The sequence below is a fragment of the Lynx canadensis genome, chromosome A3, assembly GCF_007474595.2.
Source record: "Lynx canadensis isolate LIC74 chromosome A3, mLynCan4.pri.v2, whole genome shotgun sequence".
NCBI lineage: Eukaryota > Metazoa > Chordata > Mammalia > Carnivora > Felidae > Lynx > Lynx canadensis.
The window spans coordinates 64754981-64781230 of record NC_044305.1 but is presented as its reverse complement, the minus strand read 5'-3'; the positions used below and the strand labels follow the sequence as shown (position 1 = coordinate 64781230).

At 39.1% G+C, this 26250-nt stretch overlaps 1 protein-coding gene across 2 annotated transcripts in view; it reads left to right on the top strand.

The window, feature by feature from the left end:
- Positions 1-26250, top strand: part of SRBD1 (S1 RNA binding domain 1) — a 196621-nt gene that overhangs the window by 3514 nt on the left and 166857 nt on the right. For both annotated transcript variants that reach the window (XM_032592636.1, XM_030310525.1), the window contains exons 2-7: positions 3189-3268; positions 5735-5915; positions 12592-12978; positions 20546-20712; positions 24301-24418; positions 25724-25862. In XM_032592636.1, coding sequence (XP_032448527.1) covers positions 3189-3268; positions 5735-5915; positions 12592-12978; positions 20546-20712; positions 24301-24418; positions 25724-25862 — 1072 coding nt within the window. The remainder of the gene's footprint in view (positions 1-3188; positions 3269-5734; positions 5916-12591; positions 12979-20545; positions 20713-24300; positions 24419-25723; positions 25863-26250) is intronic.

Here is a 26250-nt window from a genome sequence, read left to right as displayed (position 1 = left end):
AAAAAATTTTATTTATTTTAGTGAGAGAGAGCTCGAGCAGGGAGAGGGGCAGAGAGAGAGAGAGAGAGAGAGAGAGAGAGAGAGAGAGAGAGAGAGTGAGTCTTAAACAGTCTCTATGTTTTGCACAGAGCCTGACTTGGGGCTCAATCTTGTGACCCTGAGAGCATGACTTGAGCCGAAGTTAAGAGTCAGACCCTCAACTGACTGAGCCACCCATGTGCCCCTTGTAGTTTTATTTTGTACATTTTATTTTTAATTTATTTTTTATTTTTTGACTATCTCTTTTACATTTATTTTCTAATTATTTTTTTCCCTTTTTTAAAATTTAAATTTTAGGTAACATACTGTACAATATTGGTATCAGGAGTAGAATTCAGTGATTCATTATTTATAAACAACATCCAGTGCTCATCATATGTGCCCTTCTTAGTACCCATCACCCATCTAGACCATCTCCTACCCATCTCTCTCCATCAACCTATATAGTTTGTTCTCTATTATTAAGAGCCTCTTGTGGTTTGTTTCCCTCTTTTCCCCCTCTTCCCATATGTTCATCTATTTTGTTTCTTAAATTCCACATATGAGTGAAATTATATGGTATTTGTCTTTCTCTGATTGACTTATTTTGCTTAGCATAATACATTCTAGCTCCATGTTGTTGCAAATGGCAAGATTTCACTTTTTTGATGGCTTAGTAATATTCCATTGTGTATATAAACCACATCATCTTTATCCATTCATCAGTCAGTGGACATTTGGGCTCTCTCCTTAGTTTGGCTATTGTTGATAATGCTGCTCTAAACATTGGGGTGCATCTATCCCTTCAAATCTGTATTTTGTTTTTTATCCTTTAGGTAAATACCTAATAGTTCATTTGCTGGATCATAGGGTAGTTCTATTCTTAGTTTTTTTTGTTTGTTTGTTTTGTTTTTTGAGGAACCTCCATACTGTTCTCCAGAGCGGCTGCACCAGTTTGCATTCCCAGCAACAGTGAAGAGGGTTCCCCTTTCTCTGCATCCTTGCCGACACCTGTTAATTCTTGTGTTGTTAATTTTAGCCATTCTGACAGGTGTAGGGTGGTATCTCATTATTGTTTTGATTTGTATTTCCCTGATGATGAGTGGTGTTGAGCATCTTTTCATGTGTCTGTTAGCCATCTGGATGTCTTCTTTGGAAAAATGTCTGCTCATGTCTTCTGCCCATTTCTTAACTTGTTTTTTGGATGTTGACTTTGGTAAGTTCTTTGTAGATTTTTGGATACTAACCCGATATCAGATATGCTTTTTGCAAATATCTTCTCCCATTGTGTAGGCTGCCTTTTAGTTTTGTTGATTGTTTTCTTCACTGTGCAGACTTTTATCTTTATGAAGTCCCATTAGTTCATGTATACTTTTGTTTCCCTTGCCTTGAGTGATATGTCTGGTAAGACGTTGCAGCGGCTGAGGTTAAAGAGGTTGCTGCCTGTGTTCTCCTCTAGGATTTTGATGGTTTCCTAGCTCACATTTAGGTCTTTCATCCATTTTGAATTTATTTTTGTGTATGGTGTAAGAAAGTGGTCCAGTTTCATTCTTCTGCATGTCACTGTCCAGTTTTCTCAACACCATTTGTTGAAAGACTTGTGTTTTTCTATTGGATATTCTTTTCCTGCTTTGCTGAAGATTGATTGACCATATAGTTGTGGGTCCATTTCTGGGTTTTCTATTCTGTTCCATTGATCTTTGTGTCTGTTTTTTGTGCTGGTATCATATTGTCTTGATGATTACAACTTTGTAATATAGCTTGAAATCCAGAATTGTGATACTTCCAGTTTTGTTCTTTTTCAAAATTGCTTTGGCTATTTGGGGTCTTTTGAGGTTCTGTACTAATTTTAGGATTGTTTGTTTTAGCTCTGAGAAATATTTTGCACGTTTTAAATTATTAGTTGTGTGGAATATATTTTTGTTCAGGGTATGGCAGTAGGACTTAAATATTTGTTTTCCTCCAGAAGGATAGCTTGTTGTCTTAATACAACTTTTTGAACAACTCATTTCTGCCTTGATTTGAACTGGCACCCCATGATACACTAACTTTTTCTGTTTGTGTTTTTGTTTTGTTGTAGTCAAGTTCATATAACATAGAAATCAAAAGTTACCTATTCCTTTATGATCAGTATCTAGAAACACTTATTTGAAGAAGGCTGACTGGCATAAGCGTACAGTGCCACAAAGGGAGGTGAAGGAAAAGATGGAAGATTATCCTGTCCACTTCCTGGAGACTGTTTTCCTTTTGTTCTCCTGGTTTACTCTGGGTGCACTCTTGACTAATCTGCAACTACTGGACTGAATTGAGCTAAAGAGCCGAGGGCACGTGTATGCTTTTGTGACAACCCCTTTGTATTTCTATGAAGCATTCCTTCTTCTTCTAAGTGGAAGTTAGAACTGGAGGCATTGTAACATGACTGGTTAAAGGGTTCCAAGCATGTCAGAGTCTAATGTGGATTTTAGGGTTTGACATACACTCTTTAGGTAATAAAATTTATTAGCTAAAGTAAATTTGCTGACTTCCTATATTGTAGGATGTCTCTGGTTATTTGTCTCCGTGTTTTGAAGAGCTGGTAACTATTTCTAGTGACATTAGTGATTATTTTTTATTTTCCAATAAGTCTTTTATTTAAATACCATAAACTAAGGGAATAGATGTTCTTGTTTTAAGAATAACGTGGCTGCCTTTTCAGTCCATCAACATTTATTTGACTGTCAACTTTATAGATAGGCCTTTATATTGTAAGAAGATATAAAAGTGGGAAAATACTTCTTATCCTTAAAATAGTTTGATAAAGGACTTTATAATTTGCTGTCTGATAAAACATCTAATAGTGCTTGCGGTATATTCACGCATGTAACTCTAAAAAAACCTAAAAGTTGTCACCCTACCGGAGCTTACATTTTTCCAAAGGTGGCCCACATTCCTCAGGCTTTTGAAACCATTGGAAGGCTGTTAGCTGCTCTTATATTTGGCAGCCTCATAGGAGGGGAAACCGGTGTTTGGGCTTTTGAATACTTCTCATTTTTTTTTTTCTGTGGCATTTTTTTTAACAGCGGAGCTATTGGAGTGTTAGTTTTGAGTGGCACATCGCTTTGTAGACAACGTAAGTGATCAGTTATTCAGGTGATTCACATCATGCTGATTTTATCTTCTGTTTCTTCCAGATGTCATCATTGCCAAGAAGAGCAAAAGTCAAGGTCCAGACTGTGGTATCCAAAGATGAATTCTCTTCCTTCTCAGAGTTGTAAGCATATTGGTTTCCTATGGGGTTGGGAGAATGATGTATATTTAAGGACAAATGCATTCTGTCACTTACTAATGTAAGTCATTTGGGTTGAGGAAGACTGTTGTCTTTTTCATTCATTCACGGGACAGATATTTATTGAACTCATGTTGTGTACCAGGCTCTGTTTCGGTGTTGGTGTTCAACTATTGAACAAGGAGAGAGAAAGTAACCAAGTGTATACCATGATATTTACACTAGAGTGTAAGCTCCATGAGAGCAGGGAGTTTTTTTATGTCACTTCAGAACAGGGTTTCTCAAAATCAGCACTATTGACCAGATAATTCTTTGCTGTGGAGACTGTCTTTTGTATTGTAGGATGTAGTAGAGACCAGGAAAGCTGGTCTCTACTAACTAGTGCCAAAAGGATCTTCCCAGTTTGATAAAATTGTCCCAGTTGTGACCATCAAAAATGTCTCCAGACATTGCCGGATGTTCCCCAGGGGGATAAAATTGTCCTCAGTTGAGAGCCTCTGCTTTAGAGCACTGTACTGTATGTGCCCTGAAGTTATTTGTTAAATAGTGACTGATAAATATTAGGCAGTAATAAGTACTCTAAAAGAACATTAAACAGGGCAAGGGATAGCATGGTGAGTGTTCTGGTCAGGAACCATCTTGGATACAGTATTCAGGAAACTTCTTTTGGAGGATGTGGCAAGAGATCTAAATGAGATTTGGAAGTAACAACTTGCAAGGATATGGGGATGGGTGTTCCACGTGGAAGGAGCAGCAAGTGCAAAGACCCCGAGGCAGGAATGAGTTTGGTGTGTTTAGGCAACAGCAAGACAAGGGTGGCCAGACAAGAGTCACCAAGGCTGAGAGTGACTAGAAATGAGATTGGAATGGATGGGACCTAATAGGCCTTGACAAGGTGTCAGCATCTTATTTTGAAGTTGTCTAACTGGACCAACCTGAGTTTGCTCCTAGGTGAGTCACAGATACACCAGGTGGAGTTGTCATACAAAGTAAACTTTATTTGCAACAAGTAAGGAGATCACTGGGAATATCTTGCAAAGCTGTGACTCCCCAAAAGAGGGTGAATAGGTACCTTTCGTTTAGGGTTAGGATGACAAGAGAAGCCTTGTCATTGTATGTGGAGGTGGGCATAAGGTCACACATGCACCTTAAGGAAACATGCCCGTACATACATTGCATGTTATGTAAGTGAGGCTTGTGGCCCTCCTTGGGTGGAGATTTTAGTATTGTAACAAGATAAAGGTAATTGCTGGACATTTCAGGGGTCTCCCTAAGGTCTGTCTGTGCAGGTGCAAGTCAGGTTTAGCCCAAAGGGACTGGGTGGTCTGGCCCTGCAAGAGGTCTTGTCAGGGAAGTCCCATCACCTGAAGGGTGGTTTTGGGTTTCATTTGCCTGATTTAAGGGATAAGTTGCCAGAAAGAAGAACTTAAAGGAAAATGTAAGACGGGAAAAATGTTAGTACAAGCAAGTGGGCAGTAAAGGTTAGGTCTTGGGGTCTAGCTGGTGACAGGGGGTTGGGAAGCCATTGGAAGGTTTGGGCAGGGATGTGACATGATCCGGTTTACATTTGTAAAAGATCATTCTGGTTTCTTGGTGGAGAGCAGACTATAGGGGAGCAAGAATGGAAGCAGGGGATCAGTTAAGGAGATTATTGTAGAAGTCTAGGGTCCTGGAAGTGAACGTGGTGAGAAGTGGTCTAATTTGGGATATATATATATTTATTTATTTAAGTTTATTTAGTTATTTTGAGAGAGAGAGAGAGAGAGTGAGCTGGAGAGGGGCAGAGAGGGAGAGAGAATCCCAAGCAGGCTCCACGAAGTGGTCAGTGCATGGAGCCCGATGCGGGGCTTGAATTCACTAACTGTGAGATCATGACTAGAGCCGAAGTCGGATGCTTAACTGATTGAGCCACCCAGGCACCCTGGTGCTGGCTTTTTATGTAATTTAGGATGTTTCCTACAGCTATTTCCCACTCTTTACATTGGTTTGAGGAACTTCATTTAAATTAATTTAAATTAATTACCACTTAGGAAATTGTTAAAGTGCTTTTCATTGGTATAATAGCAAACCTCACAGACTGTGGTGTGACACCACCCAGTAACTTGCGTTAGGGAATGAATGATTTCCTCTGTCTTGAGTGAGTGTGTGTGTGTGTGTGTGCGCGTGTGTGTGCGTGCACACACACGCACGCACATGCCTGTGGGTGCATGCGCTGTATAGGTGAGAGGGGAATGGAGACACCTGTGATTCATCGCATATCTGGACTATTTTTACATTGGCCTTTGATCAACTCTTGTTTCAGTACTTAGCAATATGTATTCATAGCTTGTACTCACATCATTCCATTTTATATTAAACACCTCCTACCTTATTCTTTTTTCAAGAAGCATGTCTTTTTGCCTTTAACATTTGGCTTCATTTTTCCTTCATTTTCTATCAATTTACTCCTAGATCATCTGCCTCTGAAGAAGATGACAAAGAAGATAGTGCCTGGGAGCCCCAAAAGAAAGTCCCCAGAAGTCGTAAGCAGCCTATTCCCAAGGAATGCAAACCAAAGAGGGTGCGACGGGTAAAGAAGACCACCCTACAAATCAGTGATGGCTTGGAAGGTGTGGCTGTTAAGGAGGAGCTGGTAGGTGCTTTAGTTAGATGGAGAGAACACTGCAGTGCTTTCCTAATTGGCAACGCTACTTTCTCCTAACAGAGAGAAGGATGAAGCAGGTAGATGACAAAACTTCTAAGGCAGTGGTATTCTCTGCTGTGGGCCTTAATAGTATTTATCATCAGATCCACTGTATTGGAATGGAAAGGGTATTAATCAACTGACATATTTTTTGCTATAAGTAAACACTATATCTCTACCAATCTGGATTAAAAAAAAAGCCAAAAAATAAGTTATAGACTTTATTGCATTACAAAAAAATTAATGCATCTCCAAAATCATTCTCTGTGATATTCCTTTAAATAACTGCTTCCATAGTACATTTGAAAGAATTTTAATATGTAACAGAAGCCTGACTTTCCAGGGACATATTTATTATATATGGTTGGGGACATTACATTGTACTTTCCTGTGCCCTTGGATAGGGCTTTTATTTAAATCAGTCTTTTCTCCTATTATCCTCTGTTTCTTCATCTTTGCATACAAGCTTTTCATTGAACACACTTTTAATGGGTGAATGGGCATTACCTATAGCTGAGAAAGTATTGACTTATATCATCTCGTTGGCAGAATTTGGAGGTTTTTTCATTAAGCATGGCATGGCTTTACTTAAAGGTAGCTTGATTGCCTAACCTATGAAATATCTCTTAGTTCAGTGGTTGTTGGTATTAGAGTCATAAACCCTTTGAGAATCTGATAAAAGTTATGAACGCTCTCTTCCCATGCCTGTCTTCTAAATTTTAAAGTATGGTTCAAGAAGTTACAGTTTAAGAAACCTTGTCATGGTGATTTCTTGATCCTTCCAATGATGCTCAGTTATATGTGTATAAGGGGAAAAGAGAATTCAAATAGAAAGTCTCTCACTTAAGAAACATTCTGGGGAGCCCCTGGGTGGTTCTGTCAGTGAAGCGTCCGACTTCGGCTCAGGTGATGATCTTGCCATCCATGAGTTCGAGCTCCGTGTTGGGCTCTGTGCTGATACCTCGGAGCCTGGAGCCTGCTTCGGATTCTGTGTCTCCTTCTCTCTCTGTTCCTCCCCTGCTCACACTCTGTCTCTCTCTCTCAAAAATAAACAGAGATTAAAAAAAATTACATTTAAAATAAGAAACATTCTGGGAAGATTTTAGAATTTCTTCCAGAATTGTCAAAATTCACATGTTTTATACCTCAGTGAAAGTACTTTTAGCATGTTAGAAGATTTCATTTCATTGGATTTGGCATTTTGCTCCTCTAGCCACCACCAAACAAAGTAATTGAAAACCTTTTTTTGGGTCGAGCTAGAATTGGTAGCCTGCTGATAACTTTGTTTTTACTAAACATCATAGACAAAATTCATCATTATTTAGTGTCAACCCATTGGCCACTCCTCTTTGTTTTTTGAAGACTTTAGCTCAGCTCCTACTTCACATCTCTCTTTGCCACCTTCTGCCATTGTTTGTAGTGATTTCCCCTCCACTGGGATGAGCTCCCTAGTGCCCTGTGTTCCTGGTTCTTTGACCTCCTCATCTCCAGGGACTGTTTCGTCTTTTCTGCCTCTATCACCCCTCTCATGAACTCAGCCTGAATCCTGTCATCATTAGAAACTGTTACTACTGGCATTCTTATTCAGCCATCCCACTTTTGGGGCACTATCTCACCATTTCCTGTTCTCCCAGCTCCCTGTTTAGGTACTCTCACTGCCATTGTTTTATAGCCTTGACACAACTTCTCACTGGTAGCTCTCAACCTGTGGAACTCGAAAAAATGTCAGTGACAAGGTCACTCTAGTGTTCTAGTGACAACCCCTGTTCTAGACCAGTTAAGCCTGGAAAGAATTGTGGGGGTTAACCTGAACATCCGTGGTATTACTTTCCTAAAGCTCCTCAGGTGACTTCTGTGGACAGCCAGGGCTGAGAGCCACAACCCAGATCTGCATCACAGATCACTGCCAGTCAGCCCTTTTCCTGCCTTACCTAGTCTAGACTACATAGTGTCTCATTTAAATCACTTTTTATTAGTCACACCAGTTTTGCCCTTCTTGCCTTCAATTACACGTGGCTGATCAAACCCAACACTGGGTGAGCCATCGCCTCTCTTCTGCCAGCACCGAGCAGCTGACCGTTGCTGAAAATGGCCTTGACCTAATTTGTTTTCCTTTAGATTCATAATCTCAGACCTCAAAATTACACTAAAAATACCTGGTAGACTCATTTTTTTTCTCTGGCAGATTTGTTTTTCCAATTTTTTCTCTTTTCTTCAACTTCCTAAATTTCTTCCTCCTCTTTCCCTCTCAGCTGATGACATTGCCTTTTGCATATTTGAGAATATATGGAGCTTCTTGTTGTCTCACAACCGAGCTAGCTGTATTTGTGTTCATTGTCCTGTTACAGTGGAGGAAATGTCATCCCTCCTATCCTGAGTTAGTCCCACCGCTGGGGCTGTCAATGCCATCCCCTCTGGATCAAGGTCTGTGTCGTTAGGCATCCCCTTTCTTTTTTCTTGTCAACTTTTCTTCCAGTGGCTCAGTTGCTACAGAGTGTAAAAATGCTCTTTAAAGTCTAATTTTTAAGAAGCGTCCCCTTGACTCCTTATCCCTCTCCAGTTCTCTGTCAAGCTCACACAGTACAACACAAGGCAAGGCCAAGGCCTGCTGACTGATTTGACTGGAAAAGACACAATGAGCCACATTTTTACCTTAGTTTACTACTTTCGGAGACAGCAAAAAGAAGAGTGATCTGATTTTTCTTGGATTTAGTCATAGGCTACATAACAACCATTTGGAGTGTTAAGGCTGATTGAAAAAACCAGTGAAGGCAGAAGAGAATGAGCTTTGATTATTCAGTCTGCCAAAGATTGAGGTTGAATATAAGGAGGGAAATGTTCTGATGGAGGCATGTTAAACTTGAGTATGTCACTAAGACAGGCTATAGAATCTTATAAAATGGGGAGATGTTTCCCTATGTTTTTGGTAGTTTAGATCTACATTTCTCAAAATTATTGGTCTTTGAACCCCTTTACACTCTTAAAAGTTACTGATGACCACAAGGAACTTTTGGTTATGTGGGTTTTTGATACTGATATTTACCATATGAGAAATTAAAATATTGATCAATTTAAAAATAATAAACCTATTATATGATTATGCAACTAACACTCTCGTGAAAAAGAAGTATATATTTTCCTAACCAACTACAAAAAATTAGAAGAATGACACTGTTTTACATTTTTGCAGATGTCTGACTTACTAGAATATGACAGAAATTGTATAAAGAACACCCGCCTCCACACAGATATGTATTTGGAAAAGGGAGAGGTGTTTTAAAAGCTTTTTTCAGATAAATGTGGATATCCTTACTTGATGCAGTACCAAAACTTAGGAAGTGGTAGTTTCTTAAAAGTTTGTTTCATTGTGGAATCCGAAATCAAATTAATGAATTTTTTTAGACGATTACATTAAAACCCTTTGGTCTGTGTTATTTGGATGGATCTTTCACCCATGCATGAATATGTGACATAAAGTATATCAGTCTTTTGCAAAATATCGGTTCACTAATTTATGCAGATCTCCCAAATGTTAGCATCTTTCATTATCTGATGATAAAATGTTACATTTATTAATATAAGCACCAGTCTCATCACAGTGTTGGGAAGCTGTCAAGTTCACAGTGTATACAAATTTTTCAAAATCCTAATTTTCGCTTTTAAATCTTGAATTTTACTGTTGGTTGCAAATGTCAGGTGTGTCCTTACAGTGACAGTCTCAGTTCATTTATGAGAAAATGTCTGCCAGATCCCAAGTCTGAAAATCCATAACTTGTCAGTCATTATTTCAAGTAAACATGGTGGTGTATGGAAAAAGAAGCCAGTTCAGTTCACAACTGACACAGGTGCAGGAGAGCTTTGCTCCAGATGACTGGTGCACATCTGTATGCACCCGCACGCAGCAGAAGTGCTTTACGTGGACTGACCAGTTCAACATAGAGGTGTGTTTTCAAGGAATGAAACCTTAAAAATTAGTAATTTTTAACTGCATTGTAAAACTCAACATTGTTTTATTCTGAGTGTGTGGCTGTGAAGGGAATGGTGATTGCTAGTACTGCTTTGTGTCATTGCCTTTGGGTGTTGCTACCGTTGCTCTGGTACCATCGGTGAATGTCAAAAAAAAAAGGCAAATAATGTCTTAGCATTATTTTGAATGGAGTTGGATCTCATAGACCCCCTGAAAGGGCTTCAGGGCCCCCAGGGGTCCATGGACAACACTGAGAAACATTAGGTAAGTCTTACCCAAAGACTCCAGAGAGGATACCCTTAAGGGTCTTTATGACTGTTGACTTTTCTTCTTTTCCTCTTAGTCATTTTACTTTTTCTTCGTTTTTTTGTCTACTTCCTTTTCCCTCTCCTAGGAGGTGGTCTAGGTGTGGTAGTGGTGGTGTTCACAGATATTTTAGTGCTTACCCTTACTTAGCGAGGCAACATGATCAGCACTTCAATTGTATGAGCTTACTTCATCCTCACAACAACCCATTGAGGCAGATGCTGTTGTTATCCTGACTTTATAGATGAGAAAGCCAAGGTGAGAAATGCTAAGTGACTTGCTCGTGGGTAACATATAAGTCATGGAACTGGGGTTTTTTTTTTTTTTTTTTTGACGTTTGATTTATTTTAGAGAGAGAGAAAGACAGAGACAGAGTGTGAGCAGGGTGTGAGAGAGTGTGACAGAGTGTGAGAGAGAGAGGGAGACACAGAAACACAGAATCTGAAGCAGGCTCCAGGCTTGGTGCTGTCTGTGCAGAGCTCAAAGCAGCGCTCGAACTCATGAACTGTGAGATCATGACCTGAGCCAAAGTCGGACGCTTAACTGACTGAGCCACACAGGCGCCCCTGGAACTGGGTTTCTAAGTTAGCAACATGATTTTGTCAGCATTTCAGGAAACAGTATTATCTCTCTTGGGTGGTTTTACATCAGCCGTGCTCATAAGAGTGGTTTAATAATTAATGACATTTTTCTGACTGGTATCATCACTCCTCAGAGGTTGAAGTAAGTAGGCACTTAAATGAGAATCAGAAATTTACTTGATGAGCATGGATTCAGATTGGGAGAATTAGATAAATCCATTTTTTTGGGTCTATTGAATGCCTACTGTGGCCTAGGTATTATGTTTGTCACAATGACATCAAATGTTTTAAATGCACATATCTAAGGTAGTCTGGTCTGTCCATCTCACAGGAGGGCTATCTGACCATTGGGACCAAAATACTCAGAATCTGTATGCTAAGCTTCCCTCTTCCTTGCACCTTGCTTAGAAGAATGCTGGTCATATTTACCTTTTACAGTTCCTCTTTTTCTTCTCTTCTGTGGCTGACAGCCCTCTGTATGATTGACACCTTCTTTCTTTTGCTATGTCAAGTCATATGATCAGAGTTATTATCAACTCTTATGGACCTAGGACTTGTTCTATTTTTATATCTCTGTTCTTACCCATTATGTTGCAGCTAAAAATGTAATACCCAGAGGGCTACATCATTTCCAGGTTAGGTGGTGGGAGGGGTGCTCTTTATTGTAGTTTCCAGTATTTTCAGTAGTCAGGAACTCTGGAAAAATACTTGATAAAGGAGAGAGAATTGGATTTTGACTGAAAAATAGTTTGGGAATTCTTGCTTTGGTTGAGTTTGTGCCGTCTGCATCACTTAGGCAACCCCAAACAGGCTAGCTTGTGAAATTGTAAACTCCATACAGGCAAGGTCTATATGTTATTTACCACTCCATTGCCAAAATGAATGCCAGGTATCATTCCTTCACACTTGAGCTGTCACGAGGGCTGAGTAGCCCCTGAACACTAGTGTGGACTGCTACTCAGACTCTTCCTAAAGAAAAACTCCTGGCACTACTCTGCTGTCATGCCATGTTTTCTCTTCCCTAGCCTTCTGCATAAATTGGTGGCAGGTATAGCCTGTTGAGTTTTATGAGTGTGTGAGTGTTACTTTTTTCCCCCAAAGAGTTGACTTTTGATTGTAGGTTTTAAATCTTGGTTTTTCCAGCACGTGTAAACTTATCCTTTACTCATTTTTAAAAATTAAGCTTTTTATTTCTAGATAATTATAGATTCACGTACAGTTGTAAAAAACAATACAGAGACCATGTACCCTTTAATTTCCTCCAGTGATAACATTTTGCAAAACGATAGTAAAATATTATAACCAGGATATTTACATTGATAAAATCCAGGGATCTTATGAGATTTCTCCAGTTTTATATGTGTGTATCTGTATGTTTAGTTCTGTGCAGTTTTATCACATGTATGCCTATGTGTATCCACCATCCAGAACAGTTCCATCACTACAAGGATCCCTAGTATTGCCTAATATTTGCCTTTTTGTAGCTGCATCCACCTGTCTCCTGACCCTTACCCCAGTCTCTGACACCCAGTAACCACTAATTTTGGGGGGAATGTTATATAAATCATAAATCATTAATATTATGTAAAATTACTAAGTGTGTAACTTTTTGCAATTGCCTTCCCTCCCGCCTCCATTCAACATAGTTTCCTTGAGATTCTTCCAAGCTATTGTGTGTACCATAATTTGTTTCTTCTTATTGCTGAATAATATTCCAGAGCATTCAGTTTTTCTCTTTTAATTCTCACATGTTCTATTTACCATTTGATAGAATAACTCTGTGGCTGTTGCTGATGTTGATTTGGAAGACAGAAAAAATAAGTTGGATACTGTGCAGACTCTGAAAACAGCAAAGACAAAACGGAAAAATTCAGCTCAGTCACCTTCAGGTCAGAGGACCAAAAAGCTAAAAGTTGATGAAGAAGGCAACAGGACCAGCACCATGGAGAGTGGGCACGAGGCTGCAGAGATGCCGTCCACAAGCACCATGTGGGAAGGTGCGTGCAAGAAGGAAGAGAATGGAGATGACTTTACATTTGGTCAGTCCCCTTTAAAGAAAATGAAGACAGAAACATGTCCCCAAGGGCAGCCTGTGAGGCTTCCAGCAACTGCCACCAATATTAAGGAGGAGGTAGAAATGAACTGGGACATAGTACAGGTATGTGCAGTTGCTTTCTGGCGTTTTAGTTCATTTGATTCCTTTCTGTTTCACTAAGTAGGAGTGGCACTGGCTAAGGAAAGGGTTGGGAGTTTTCAGTTCTCTTTTGTTTTGCCAGTGATTTCCGGAGGCTTTGGGCACCGGTTCCTGTCCCAGGTACGCCGTTGTGTATTATAGCACTCATCATCACATCATCGCCAGCTCTTGAACTATGAGCTATGACCTCAGGCAAGGTTGGTCTCTGCCATGGTGTTGGAGTGAACATGCACTTTGTAGAGAGATTGTACCAACAGACTGGGCCTTCAAAAGTTCATTGTTAAGTTTTTGTTTTGAACTCGGCCTGTGTTTCCCTGTAAAAGTAGGTGAGTGATTAGGTCATTAGCCATTAGTACATCTCTAACTCATAATGTAATGTTGTAATATACTATAAACAAGGCCTAGAAATTTCTTAGGAAATTTCTATCTGAATTCCAACTTGAGCTGCCATTGACTTCTCCCAGTTTCTTGACTGGCTTTGGGGATGGCAGAGAAGACCTGAAGAGTGACTTTTAAAGAGTGATTCTCAACCTTCTGTGTGTGCCAACACACTCTGGGGGACATTTCAAACTTAATTATGGCAGTGCCCATCTGGGTAGATGGGCATGACCTCCCTCTTTCTTACCTGTCTCGTGGTGATTCTGATGTAACTTCTTCTGCTTCTGTGAATTACTGCTCTGCAACCTGGGGGCTCTGCTGGCTTCTCAGCCTGGGACTGTGTGTGGGTTACCTTTTTCTTCAGAGGAACTTTTTTTTACCCATGCTGTCTCTTCTATTACCTATTAGTTGAACATCGCCAGTAATTTTTAATTATGATTTTTCTTTTCTCTGGTCCACTAAGGAATAGGATGCTGCCTCAGAGTTTTCTTCTCATCTTTGTTCTCAACTAAACAGTTCGAAGTTTCTTGGAGAAACAGTGTATAATTAGGCTCCTTTGTATACCATCTTTTTCTTTATTCACTTAAGCCTACAAAGAAATGTTTTAAAAGGATGGTTTATGGACCACCTGTATCCGATTCATGTGAAAACTTTCTTAAAATGCAGACTTCTTGCTTAGTTCCAGTCCAGACTCACAGGGACAGGTGGATATGTCCCACTTTCCTTTCACTAACACTTACAAGCTTATTTCTGTTATTGACACAGATCTGCTGCTAGTAGTGGACAGTGAGCAGGAGGGAGGGAGGGGGGGAAGGTTTCAAAGACGATGAAGTCTCTTGAAGTGCGGTTGTAAGTTCTTCAAAATTAAGGGCTCCTTACTCTATGGTACCTTACTTCACACCCATCCCCTAATCTATGTAACAGAAAAAGAGAAGAAAATGGTCCTGCCTTACCCAGTTGTCTCTTGGTTACAAATAATACAAAACTACTTTTAATGAGTTTAAACAGAAAAGAGTTTATTTATTACCAAGAACATCGAGGTCTTTCAAAGAATGTAAGGGACAAAGTGTGATCAAGTCTCCTAAAGGCCTTGAACCAGAAATTGGAAAACCATGAGGACTTGAGGAAGATACTTTCTCACTTCTCTCTCTTTCCTTTCAATTCCAAGCATTGTTTTCTCCTCCCCTCCCTTGTCGGAAGTGATTTTTGACAGCTCAAACAAGCGTGTCCTTGGAATCTGGCACTCCTTGCTTGTGAGTTAGGAGAAGTGGTTGCTACAGCGGCCACCTTCACTGAGCACCCTGACAATGAGTAAGCTCAGCATTTTCTAGGTGGGTTTAGGGGTTGCCTGGGGAACTTTAGGTGTGATTTGCATTTGAGTTTTTTGTTTAACCAGATGTAGTCATCCTTGTCCAACCCTGAGTTACTTTTTCAGACAATTCTTGTGATATATATGGATCTTTTTCATTCCTTTCTTATTCCCCCATAAGCAGCAGAGAATAATTTTATCTTGGGACTGCATTCCTGCTTCTAAACATGGTTGACAACAGTGGCAGGTGTTAGGGGAGAGGGGATTGAGAAGAGTGAGATTGACCAGTGCTGAGTCTGATGATCAGGAAGGCCTTGAACCTGTGGGTGAGGACCAGACTCATTGAAATTGCTTTGATATGCATATTATCTGCCACAGAACACAATATATGGCCAAGGTCGTTGGGAAATCCTGAAAAATACTTAGTAAGGAATGGTCAATGGAAATTAATTATATAGAGATTATTAATCATTACTAATTGAACATGTGGGAAATGTCTTTTATATTTCTTTGATTTTGTGTGCTGTTCCCCGTGGCTCCTGCCCACCATGACACCATGACCTTCTGTTTTTTTCCCTTCATGGTGTGTTTCTCAACTCTGAAAAGTCCACTGATTTTTCAGGACATCACCATCTTGTTTGGGGACGGAAAACTGCATTGCCATTACTTAAGTACTTAAGTTATTTATAGACTTCATTAGAAACATACTTTGTGTCCATTTCTTTTCTTTTCTTTTTTTAAATTTTTTTTCAACGTTTTTATTTATTTTTGGGACAGAGAAAGACAGAGCATGAACGGGGGAGGGGCAGAGAGAGAGGGAGACACAGAATCGGAAACAGGCTCCAGGCTCCGAGCCATCAGCCCAGAGCCTGACGCGGGGCTCGAACTCAGGACCGCGAGATCGTGACCTGGCTGAAGTCGGACGCTTAACCGACTGCGCCACCCAGACTCCCCTTTGTGTCCATACTTAATCAGGCTTTGGGGATCTCTGGATCCCTTGAGCAGAAGCAACCTATTCTTCAGCCCTTTCCCCAAAACTACAAATGTGTGGTCACTATCAGAAACTGGTTTTTGTTAAACACATTATATCATTATGCAAATATAATATAAACACCATGACCTTTATGAGAGTTTGAAGAGGTGACTAGCTACAACCAATTTTTGAGAAAAATTAAATGCTTCAAAATGGTGATTGCTATTATATAGTTTCTTTATTTTGAGGGGGCTGGAAGTAGGTGAGTAGAACAGCCACATATAATATATTAGTAAAGTTTGCTAAATTAGGGAAGAAAAGCAAGCCAACCCTCTTTATTAGCCATTTTTCTTGCAGGAAATGATCAGGATGATGGGATGACAAAACTGGGGAAAGAAGGGGGACAGGAAGGAGGTGGGTGTCTCTAAATTGGCTTTTTCACTGTAGTTTTGCACATAAGCACACACCACCCATTAGGTTACCTGTTGTTCCAGGAGAGATTAAGTACAACAATGGAATTAGCCCTTTTTGTTTCTTTAATTCATCTGGTATTTGTGATGGGCTTTAAAAAAACCCCAAAAAACTGAAGGGTGCCTGGGTGGCTCAGTCGGTTGAGCATCTGACTTCAGCTCAGGTCGTGATTGTGCTGCTCGTTGGTTTGAGCCCCATGTCGGGCTCTGTGCTGACAGCTCAGAGTCTGGAGCCTGCTTCTGATTCTGTGTCTCCCTCTCTCTGCCCCTCCCCCCACTCATTCTCTCTCTCTCTCTCTCTCTCTCAAAAATAAAAAACATTAAAAAATTAAAAAAAAAACTGTTTTTGAAGTATGTGTACAGAAAATTATACTTAAGTGTATAGCTCATGAATATTTGAAAGTGTGACCATGTAACAAGCTTCTAGTTCAAGAAACAGAACCTTACCAGCATCCTATAGTACTCTATATGGTTTTCCAGTTTCCTGTCATCTTTCCTATAACCACTATTGATATGACAGCATAGTTTTTCCTTTTGCAGTCTTTAAGGAAGCTCCTGTGTGTGATAAAATAAGTGATATAATAAAAATAAATAGACCAGGGTAAAGAGAACAGCAGGAATCAAAAGCCTTTCAGAAAGGAGGTGTCCAACTGCTGATTTGGGGATGATTTTGAGTAGAAAATTGCATCTCTCAATTCTCATTAGGGTTGAATTTAATTTAGATGTTCTTTTAAAATGTAGATGCTGCCCAGGTGATTAAAGCTATAGTTTGTTGATACCCAGATGTTTTCTTTTTTAACTGAGGGAATGGGAATATAGATTTGGAGAAGTAAATCTCAGGACACTCTGGGAGAAGTCCATTTTGTTGGAAGTTTTAGACACCAGAGGGCAGTATGAAGGCACCATGTTTCATCTCTAGTGGGATTCAGGAAGAGAAGTGAGGATGTTTGATTAATTTATATTTTTGCCTAAAAAAATCATCTTGTTTTGCACACATCAGATTTTTGAAAAGGTAATATAGCTTGTGGAACTTTAGGCAATTTAACTTTTTTGGACCTCAGGTTTTCTGTCTCTAAAATGGGAGCACTAATACCTATCATATAATTTGAATTAATGCTGAATAAGTGAAAATGTTTAGAACATAATAAGCCCTATTCAAGTGTTAGCTTCAAATGACAGTCACAAAAGGTGCTTCTACTATTTAAGTGTTAGGGTTGAAAAAAATCTTGAGACTGCCTCCCTTTTTACTTTACTCTCAGTCTTATCCACCAGTTAACTATAAACATTATTAGATATTAGTAAATGTGAATAGTTTAAAAGTAAAAATTATAGTAGTTCTCTGCCTTACCCCTACCTATCCCTAAGGTTTGGTCTCTGCTTTTAACTCCTTTAGTTATGTCTTTGTTGTTCACCTCGTTCTTCTAAAACACAGATTTCTGGGCCCCACTCAGAGTTTCTGGTTCAGTGGATCTGGGTGGCGTTCAAGAATTTGCATTTCTGACAAGTCCCCAGGTGATGCTTATGCTACTGGTTTGGGGACCACGCATTGTGAGCCACTTGCTCTAGTCCACAGATCTCATTGACTCGTAAATGTCACAGGGTTCATAGGGGGATTGACTCAACAACTGCAATTCAGTAATGAGCAGATCATTATTGAGTGGGTTACTGTTGAATATAGAATAATGTTCAAACCTATATGGAATTCGTCCCCTATCTCCATCCACCTTTCCATTTCTCACCTCATCTCAATACCCCTTGTACATTTTAGCATTGCTGAACTTACAGCAATTAAAAAAATTTTTTTTTAATGTGTATTTATTTTTGAGAGAGAGAGAGACAAAGCATGAGCGGGGGAGGGGCAGAGAGAGAGGGAGACACAGAATCCGAAGCAGGCTCCAGGCTCTGAGCTGTCAACACAGAGCCCGATGCAGGCTCAAACCCACGAACTGCGAGTCATGACCTGAGCTGAAGTCAGATGTTCACCCGACTGAGTCACCCAGGCGCCCCTGAACTTGCAGCAGTGTTAAAATGTGCAGTGGTTTCTCATCAGTGGCTTTTGATATGCTGTTCTCTTCCTGGAATTCCTGCCCCTATTGGCTGCCTGGAGATACTTTAATTCTCTTTGGTGCTTTTCCATCACTGCAGAGTTAGATGTTTCTACCTTTCGTTTGCTCTTAAAACAATCCATATGTGCTTCTGCCAGAGTACAGATCACACTATATTTCAACTTGTCTGTCTGTCTTCTTTCTAGCTTGTAAGCTCCTTGGGAAGAGGGACTTGGTTTTTTACATTTGATTTTCACTGGCTTGGTATGGTTATTGGCATATAACATGAGCTAAAATAAACATTTGACTAAATTAAGACAGAAGAAATTGGGTGATTTGGAGGCCCAAGCGTGGTGACTGCTTATGGAGGGAGTTCTCTTGTCTTAAATTTCAAGGAGCAAATCTATACAAGCAGCAGCATACACTCCCTTAACACATATGATGCTTCTGGATTTGTTAGGACCTAGTATGACCCAGATGTGGAAGTTGGACTGAGTTGGAGCCCCTTTCCGTTAACGGTAGCTGAGGTAGTTTAGGGTAGTGGGAACCCATAGGTTGCTGTAACAATCACATGGTTCCAAAATAATGAATATTTTGGTCATTTTCATTTCTCCAATCTATCTTTCAGAATCTGGCCTATCTTTTAAGAAAGGGCCAGCTGAAATACTACCCCTGGAGAAAGTCTTTCTTGACTACCTTTCTCTTCTCTGAAAACATTATATCACTGGCACATCCTGTTTTATTTGTACTTATTTACATTAACGTTTGTTCTCCCTTCTAGATTGTTTACTCCTTTCGAATAGTGATATTTGGAACCACACTTGGGAAGGGATTTTAAAACTGTGCCACAGTGGCTGGACTTTTACCAGTAGGTAGATAAGAGTCATTGGAGCCTGTGTTCAGAAGAAAAAAAAGAGAAAAAAATACAGAATTCATTATGTCTATGTTTTAGAAATATAATCAGGGGCTCCTGGGTGGCTCAGTTGCTTAAGTGTCCCACCCTTGATTTCAGGTCAGGTCATGATCTCACAGTTTGTGGGAGTGGATCCCTGCCTTGGGCTCTGTGCTAACAGTGCAGAGCCTGCTTGGGATTCTCTCTCCCCCTCTCTCTCTGTCCCTGCCCTGCTTGCATGCGCTCGCATGTGCGCGCGCGCTCTCTCTCTCTCTCTCTCAAAATAAATAAACATTTAAAAAATGCATAGAAATATCAGCAGTAATGCAGAGGCTGAGTGGAAGGCATAGAAAACAAAACTGCTCTGTGGTTCAGATAAAATAATGATATTAGCAGAAAGGGAACTCGAGAGGAAAGAAAAGACATTTTAGAAGTTCAGTTTGCTTCCTTGGTGACAGATGAGATGGTCATGATAGAGAACACACAGCGATACTGAGGACATTGATTAGAATGCTTTTGGTTGCAATAAGAGAAAACCCATCTCAAACTAGCTTAAGCAATAAAGAAGATTTATTAACCTGTATAATAAGAAAGTTTGGTCATTGCACTGAAACAGTCTTTCCACGATTATCTTAGCGCTGCCATCCTCAGCTTCAGGAGTCTAACATGTACAAGCTGTGTTTCTCCAGAAGAAGAAATTGTACCTGGGTCCGGAGTTGAACCTAGATTTTGAGCTTCATGCTGACTGGATTAATCTTTCTGGCCACACTCTGGCTGTCAATTATAAAAGTCATTTTTTTTAAATGTTTTATTTATTTCTGACAGAGAGAGAGAGAGAGAGAGAGAGAGAGAGAGAGAGCGCATGAGTGGGGGAGGGACAGAGAGAGACTGAGACACGGAATCCGAAGCAGGCTCCAGGTTCTGAGCTGTCAGTACAGAGCCCGATGTGGGACTCGAACTCACGGACCGCGAGATCATGACCTAAGCCGAAGTTGGACGCTTAACCGACTGAGCCACCCGGGCGCCCGTCTGGCTGTCAGTTATAAAACAACTGTGTTATATTTGTGGACAAAATGCTGTGAAGGTAGAGTTGAGGTCAAGTGCTCTCAAGTCGCATGGCTGCTACATAATGAGAAGGTGTTGTTGCAGGAGATAGCCATAATATTCCTGAGGCTTTCTATGGTGGAAGATGATGTTGGCTGGAATAAGAAAGAAACAAAAAAAAAAAAAAAAAAAAAAGAAAGAAAGAAACTCTTGTTTACAGAGTGGCTTTGATTGGATTTTATTGAATTTGTAAACTGACTATTTTATGGTTGCCAGTACATATGTGTATTTTTTTAAACCACAGCAAGTAGTTTCTAAGTGACTGGAGAACGATTATTTCATGCTATATTTAAACCATACGTTACAGTATAGATGTGTAATTTTCAGAATTTTAAATAACTACGTATCCTTAATTTGCAGGTTTTATCTGAGAGAACTAATATTGAACTTTGGGTTTGTGCCAACATTATTCGTCTCTTTAATGACGATAACACAATTCCCTTCATTATACGGTATCGAAAAGAACTCATTAATAACCTTGATGCTGATTCCTTGAGAGAAGTTCGACAAACCCTAGAGGAGCTCCGGTAAGAAACCTGGGAAGGGATGAATGTACTGTGAGTGGAAAGAGAGCCCATGAGCCAGTGAGGAGAAACAGTGAGGAAGTGAATGGCAGCGTATTTCAGCAGTTACGCTGTTTTATTTTCTTGAATAGTCTGAATATAGTCATCTTCTGACAGAGAAAAGTCAGCTGTTTTCCTTATTTAGGTGTGCACTCCCTCTGCTGGAGTGTTTGTGCATAGCTTGAGTGCACATGGGGAGAAAGGAGCTTTGCATTAAAAGTGTGCACCTGAGAGTTTGACCTCATATTCTCTCAGAAGTGACTGTGCATAACGGCAAAGGAAGGACACTTCTCCACAAAAGGAGAAAGGCACCTCTCCACAAAATACTTAATTACAAAGAAATAGAGTGCCTGCACCATGGAGAAACCCACAGATACTATCAAATGATCTAAAGTGATAAGTAGTAGTACAAATGAAAAGTACATTTTAGTCTGAATCTTCAACAGCTTATTTAAAACTTCCCTCTTAAAACTATAAAATCCCTAAATGGAGAGATTTTTTGGCAGTATAGAGTTTGGTGGGAAATATGTCTGTTTCCTTTTTCTGTTCTTTTAAAGGGCATGGTAGTTTGATATTAATGGGTTTTACGTTTTGTGTGGTTATAGAATGAAAAGCACCCTTTAAAAAATTATTACTCTGGTCTTACTGTAATAACTCAGAAATAAGCATACAAAGACTATCAGATTAACTGTAATTTTTAGTAGAGTTTATTAAAACACTCTTCACCATTTCTGCATTTATTGCATGTCTCTTACATGCCAGCCACTGTGATATCAGTGGGTGTGTTCTTCAACTTTATGACAAGGTATATAGTCTTACCAGCAAGCCATTCTAAAAGTGCTAAAGGTTATTTTTACAACAAGCCTAATGACCTTCCTGTGATTTCAGGAGAACTTGCAACTCACTAGCATTTATTTCTACATCTTTTGTTGACTTTCTTTTAGTGCCAGGAGGATTAAAATGCTAATTGTGGAGAGTTACATTTCATTGAGAGGCAAATCAATTAGCCAACTCAGTGGTATAAATGACTAGTTAATCAGATTCAAGTCTTCTAGGACCAGGTTAGTATAATAAGGCATCAAGGGATATGAACTGGAGACCCAGACTTCTAACTGCTGCCCCTCTACTCCAGCAGATTACTGACATGCAGACTTGTCTACCCAGTTTGACAGCTTGTCCTATTTTTTAAAAGAACCCTCAATCTGAGTTTTTATGTAAAAAATTTCTGGGTCAAACAAAACCATCTACAGGCCACATGTAGAAGGCCAGTAGTTTATAAATTCTGAAGCTTTCTATTTAGGTGAAGGCAAGGTAATGAGGAAAATGTGAGGATTTGGGGATCTGAAGTTGGGGAAAGTGTCACAAACAAGCAAGAATAGTTTGTTTTAAAAATTAAAGGTATTCTAATAATATTTGGTTGTATGGGGAACAAATGGAAACTTTATGTCAAGATTATTATTATTTTTTCTTTATCTATAGAATAACTTCTGCAAAAGAATTAATTCTCTGGGTATCTATTAATAGTGAAATATATTGAATATTAGTAGAAGAATAGTTCTCTGAGTGAGTGAGAGCATTGACTGGGGCTTGGAAGATCTTTTTATATTATATAGAGATTTGGTAACGAATTATGGTTTTCATTTTTTTTTAAGCTCAGCATTTTCTATTCCTGGAGCACTGCTTTTTCAATCTGTTAATTGCTACCAGTAAAGGAGTAGTGAAACTAATTTAGTAGGTCATTACCACTTTAACAAAAATGAAATAAAGAATAGAAAATGTAAGACGCAGTTTATGTAGTAAAAGTAAATAGTGTTTTATGAAACTGTTTATCATACGTTTATATAACTGTTTACTATATATATTTATATTATGTTTATGTAATTTTATTATATATGAAATTATATATGTGTATATAATATATGCCAGATTGCAAAGTAAAAAATATGTTTTATTGATGGTCTCTGTTAAAAATGTGAATGAAAGAGGTTGATTATGGCTAGTAAGAAAAACTTCCTGAATTTTCTCTAAAGATGCCTTTCCTCCTTTTTATATGAAGACCAGTAGTTCATTGGCCTTTTGTCAAAATGACCCTGGTGGGCTTCAGCCCCTGAAAATAGTCTTGGGTTACCAGGAATGTAAAAGATACATCGATTGTAATTGAAGAACTCATGTGCCTCCTCTTTAATTTACCATCTTCTCTCTTTTTTTTTTTCTTTTTTCATAAGTAGATTTAATTTTTTTTCCATCAACCATTTCTAATGTATATTGTCATCTAACTTTTTTCTATTATTTTAGCAATTTCAGTTGCTAAATATAATGATAAGATTGTACATTCACAGTACAAAATCATCATAAAGTGGTGGAACAACTGTGCCTTTGCCCCTACCTGTACTTCGATTCCTGGTATCAGCTTTTTTCTCTGTGGTATCCTGGCTCTCTCCATTGGAGAACTGTGTTTAGAAACCAGTTATGGATGGGTGTTATGCATGCTGAGCCTGAGTGGTGATACCCAGTAGCAGTGAGCACATCTAGCACCCATAACTTGGTTTCTATGTACTATTCATTTGATTGCAGGGCCGGGGCAGAGAAAGTAAAAGCCTGGAGTATCTTGTGCCAGAGAATAAGGAAGTACTTACAGAATGATGGGGACATGTCAAAAGAACACAGAAACTAGCTTGAAGAGGTTACTTCTGGTCAAATTTGGAACAATTTGAGCATCAAAATAAGTGTTAGTAATGGATTATAAAAAAATCATGAGTCCATGGTGATATAAATAAATTAGTGAATAAATTGAGAGTTTAGTAAGGAATGGAATAATTAAATAGTTTCAGAGCACCTCTCCACAAAATACTTAATTACAGAGAAATAGAGTGCCTGCATTGTGGAGAAACCCACAGACACTATCAAATGATCTAAAGTGATAAGTAATAGTACAAATGAAAATTATTTGCTGCCTAACAGGATGTAGTGATAAGAACATGGCATTACTCTATTACAATATTCCTGGCCAGAGATAGACCATCTGAATCAAATTGTGAAGAAACATCAGAGAAACTCAAAAGTGTAGGACATTCTACAAAACAACTGGCCTGTAACATTCTAAAGGATCAAGGCTCTAAAAATCAAGGGGAGACTGAAATACGGTTTCTGCTTGAAGGAGACTGTAGACACATGGCAGTTACATACAACCCACTCTTAATTCACTATCATGGACATTATGGAAATACTTGGTGATACTTACATGAGGTCTGAGGATTAGAATATAGTAATATATCAATACCCATTACCTGATTTTGATGGCTATATTGTACTACACTTGATCTTAGCCCAAAGGCCGAGAAGTGATTGATGGCTATATTGTTACATAGGAGGAGATTCTTGTTTATAGAAAACATACACTAAAGTATTTGGGTGAAGGTAACTTATCCTCAAATGGTTCAGAGGGCGAAAATGTTTTTATCTCCCCTACAACTTTGTTGTAAGTTTGAGACAGCTTCATAAAGGATGTTTTGACATAGAAGTCTTGTATATTATGAAAGTTTTTATTTTCAGGGCTGTTGCAAAGAAGGTTCATAGTACAATCCAAAAAATTAAGAAGGAGGGGAAGATGTCTGAGTGCTTGTTAAAAGCCTTACTGAACTGTAAAACTTTTGAAGAACTAGAACATGTGGTAAGAAACTCTTTTAATCTTTTAATATAATACCTACCTAAGTATATAATTATATGGATCTTTTTATAGTTATAAAAGATCTGGAAATAAAAAGCTAAAATCATCAGCCACCGTTATTTAATTCAACAAGGTGTTTATTCTTTATTCAATAAATATCTATCAAATGCTTTTTTGTGTTTTCTAAGATAGGTGATACGCAGTCCTTGTCTCCAAGGCATTTCCAGTTAAGTGGGGGGCAAATGAAAGTAGGTTATGGAATTGAATTGGGAAGCCTAAGGGGGAATGCTGAGCTGGAGACCTAGCTGTGAGCGTCTTCAGCATGTGGTTGGTATTTATAACCAGGAGAATGGAAGATTTCACTCAGGGAGAGTTTGTGGGTAAGCAGGTCAAGATAGACCATTGAGGAACACTAACTTTTGAAGCACGGATGGAGGAAGGGTGAGCCGAAGACGGAGACATGGAAAGAATGGTCAGAGAAATAAGAGGAGAATCAGGAGATGATGACATCTTGGAAGACTAGGGAAGAGAGTCTTAGAAGGAGGTAAGGATCAGCAGTTAAGTAAGTAAATGTAGCAGTGAGGCTTGGCAAGTTGAGGACTGAAAGATGTATATTTGGTAATTAGGGGATCATTGTGGTTCTTTGGGTTACGACTTTCAGCAAGGTGTGTGGGCAGAGAAGTCTGATGGCTCAGATTGAGGAGTGAATGTGCCTTAGGCAGTGGAAGCATTGTGTATTTGCAGCTTTTGGAGGAGCTCCCTTGGTTTGAGGAGAGGGCCTTACAGTTCTTTCTGTCCAGGCACTGAGGTTTTTTTTTTTAAATAAATAAATACTAAATATTTACTTAATATATAATGAGAGAGAAAGAGACAGAGTGCAAGCAGGGGAGGGGCAGAGAGAGAGGGGGAGACACAGAATCTGAAGCAGGCTCCAGTCTCTGAGATGTCAGCACAGAGCCTGACGCGGGGCTCGAACTCATGGACCTCGAGATCATGATCTGAGCTGAAGTCAGATGCTTAACCGATTGAGCCACCCAGGTGCCCCTGGCACTGTTTTTGAGATGAGTGAATCCAAATAAATGCCTAATGTCAAGTGTGTAGAAAAGTATAAAGAATCAGATGAGGAACAACCATCTTTGTATAGCTAGTAGTCTCTGGTTAGTATTAATTTGTCTCTGAAGGGTTGAGAAAAGGATGTCTTTAGCCTCCCCACCATGTCTTCTAATTGTGTGTTTTAATTTTAACTTTTGCTTTTTAACACTGAATGGTGTGGTGTATTTTCTGACTTTTTTTTTCCTCCCCCTGCAGTCAGCTCCATATAAAACTGGGAGCAAAGGCACTAAAGCCCAGAGAGCAAAGCAGTTGGGATTAGAAGGAGCAGCCAGGACACTGCTTGAGAATCCAGGGCAGCTCAATCTGCTATCTTACATTAAACCCAATGTAAAAGGTACCAGCTTTACTTCAAGAGATCATCCCTGTTTCTTTTTCTTTTTCTTTTTTTCCAAATTTGAAAACTATGTTAAAAAAATATTTCATTAAGTAATGACTATACAAAAGAATATTATAGCATATAAAGAATAAATAATTCTAATAAAACAAATCCCCATATACCTCCTGCTTAGCCATCCAGCTTCTTCTTTTGATGAAGTGCCTGTTCTAGTCTTTTGCCCATTTTTATTTTGTGTTGTTGTTTCTCTTTTCTTATTAATTTATAAGTACTTTTTAAGTTACTCTTTCTCAGTTATGTGTATTATAAATCTTATCTCCCAGTTTGTAACTTCACTTTTCACTTTCTTTATGCTGTCTATTAAATAAAAAGAAAATAGAAGATCTTA